The following is a 2,594-nucleotide window of genomic DNA, read 5'->3' on the forward strand; positions in this document are numbered from 1 at the left end:
TTTATTGAAAAATAAAACTTTCATTTACCAAAGATAGTAGCATCTTAAACATGTGAGGATGATCCAAAAAAACACAAAAGACTATCAATCAAAATTTGTTCAACAGATCAAGCACTTTTTCCAGACAGCTGGATCCCTTGGACGGCTCTGTAGCACAAGAAAACCCAAAGGATTTGTTTTTTTTCATTCCTCCTCCTCAGAAGAAGCTCATTCCTCTTTAAACACATCTCTCTGTCTCACTCTTTCAGCAAAAACAAATAAATTAAACTGACTCACAAAAAGCACTGCCCCAAGAACTCATCTTGAAGAGTCCCAGAGATCTCTCGCTTCTACTTTCAACATTAATTTAAAAAACTTAGATATCTCCAACTAATAAGGCTTATAATATTAAATATGTAGTTCTAATTCCTAACTGCAAAACTTATGGGCACGCAATGTTGAGGGGGGCTACTTCTTCGCCAAAAAGAAAGTCATCAGTGCTGAAATCACAATCTGGTAGCTCACTAGGCTCATCGCCTTCGATCCCACAAATACTGAGGTCTTCAATGCTGCAATATTCCTCCAGCATCATCCCAAAATCATTGACTAACAGATAATCAGCAGGCTCTGCATCTAAGTTAAGCTCTTGTCCGACTGAACCAGACAGCAGAGGATCATCAATGAAACAGAAATCGGGTATCGGTAGATTGGCAAAGTTTACATCCAACCCTTCATTGTTTTCATCCTCGAAATCACCATTGTTGTTTGAGACTGAAACAGATGCAGAGGTATCCAGTTCGAGCACTGATGATGGCGAAGTATGCGATAAAAGGCTCTCGGACTCTTCAGAAGTAGACGGAACAGAGTTGCCGTTGTGAGAAGCAACAGCAGAACATGCAGCTTCATTGGTTTTATCAGATGAAGCAGAGGCGGCGGCAGCAGCAGCCAAAGCATCAAATTCGAGTTTTTTAGCATCATAAGCCTTGGCTGCTTCTTCAAGAGTATCATAAGTTCCCAACCAAATCCTGGTTTTCTTCAGAGGGTGCCTGATCTCAGCAGCCCATTTGCCCCATTTCCGTTGACGAACGCCAACAGGTTTTTTGGGTTTGGACAGTGGAGCTTTGCCTTCAAGGGTTTTACTCCAAGCCCTCTTCTTGCGAGCAGGGGTTTTGGTGTTACTGTCTTGGGAAGAAGTCTCAGAGTCAAGAGGTTTTAACCGAGGAACAAGACCAAAAGCAGGAACTTTAATTTCACGAACAACACGCTTTCCCTTTTGAGCCTTTCTAGCAACACTTCCCTCAGATTCATCTTCACTTGAAGATGAATCTGTAGCATAAGGATCATGAAAGATAACACGAACTTTTCTAGTCATTTGAGTTTCTTCTTCAGTCAAGATTGGCTGGATTTTCTTGGTTTTTTTGCTGGATTTACTGAGATCCATGGATTGTTTTCGCGGCTCTGGCATTTTTGGCAGCAAAAACCGGTTAAATCTCACCTACAACCCCCCTCAAAATACCCGGAAAATTGTCAAAAAGTATGGAAAATAAAATCAAGAACACAAAAAGAGAGAACAAAATCTGGGACTATCAAAGCAGTATCAAGTATGAGCCCCTCTCAGAAACAAGAGCAGATAGAAAAATCTTTGCTTTATGTGAAAGCCCCCGAAACACACTACTCCAAAACAGGTCCTGCAAATAAAAACCAAAACGAGATCCATTTAAAAAAACGAAAGCACCAAGATTCAGGGCAAAAACATAAGTGATACAAAGATTTAAAACATGGGTTTTTAATCTAAAAGACAGGATTTACTTGATGACATACCTTTTTGGTCTCAAACGCATCGAAACAGTCGAGAACACGAGATTCAGTCTCTGCCTGTAGAAGCAGAGAATCATGCAAGAAACAGCCAACAAAGCAATAGTAAACAAGAGAGAACAAACAGTAGTAGAAGATGAAAGCCAGAGCTGCAACTGAGCCCCAATCAAAGCCAAATCAAACTCAGCCGACATAAATCCACTAATCAGCCTCCCTCAACTCTTCGAAAGCGCAACACAGAAAGCCAGCAAAACCAGAGAACCACAGCAACACACTATCAGCAAAACCCCCACCCTCTCTGCCTTTCAGCCTTCAAAGAGAAAACCAAAACCAAAATATCGCCTTAGATACTGCTAGATAGAGCAGGTGAAAAGGAGAAGAAAAAAGAAAAAAAAAAAGATTACAAATCTATGGCTCTGATTTCTCCCTCTATCTTCTATATCATGACAAAAATCAGCTAAAATAGTTATTATCGTCTTCCTTTGAACAGTAGTATGTAAGGTAGAAACCAGAGTGAAAAAGAGTGTTAAAACATACACAAATCTCTATGGAAGAAACATTATTAAAAAACCATCATAAATCAAATGTTTCTATTATTTATCGAAAACCCAAATGTCCAATTCCCTTCAAAAAAATCTAGAAATAAATTAAAAAAATATTTTACCTGTCGTTTCTTTCTCTTTCTCTCAGTAGTAGTGGGTGTAGACTGACTCAGGATTTTCTTCTTCCTTTTATTCTATTCTTGACGTCTCTCTCTGCCCACTCCTAAGGCCATTCACCTTTTCCCAAGCAGTCAAAAA

The 2,594-nt window shown here is 39.6% G+C and overlaps 1 protein-coding gene across 3 annotated transcripts; it reads right to left on the bottom strand.

Moving 5' to 3' along the window:
- Positions 1-2,594, bottom strand: CRF10 (Integrase-type DNA-binding superfamily protein). Of its 3 annotated transcripts, none has more exons than XM_007046179.3 (3): positions 2,459-2,594; positions 1,801-2,104; positions 1-1,667 (listed from the first exon to the last, which is right to left on the bottom strand). In XM_007046179.3, the coding sequence occupies exon 3, from the start codon at positions 1,442-1,444 to the stop codon at positions 422-424; it is 1,023 nt and encodes a 340-aa protein (XP_007046241.3). In that variant the 5' UTR covers positions 1,445-1,667; positions 1,801-2,104; positions 2,459-2,594; the 3' UTR covers positions 1-421. The 3 variants fall into 3 exon arrangements, with proteins under 3 accessions (XP_007046241.3, XP_007046242.3, XP_017971858.2); XM_007046180.3 differs by lacking the exon at positions 2,459-2,594 and adding an exon at positions 2,199-2,349; XM_018116369.2 differs by lacking the exon at positions 2,459-2,594 and having other exon boundaries at positions 1,801-2,192.

The sequence above is a fragment of the Theobroma cacao genome, chromosome 2 (genome assembly GCF_053813885.1).
Source record: "Theobroma cacao isolate CCN51 chromosome 2, ASM5381388v1, whole genome shotgun sequence".
Taxonomy (NCBI): domain Eukaryota; kingdom Viridiplantae; phylum Streptophyta; class Magnoliopsida; order Malvales; family Malvaceae; genus Theobroma; species Theobroma cacao.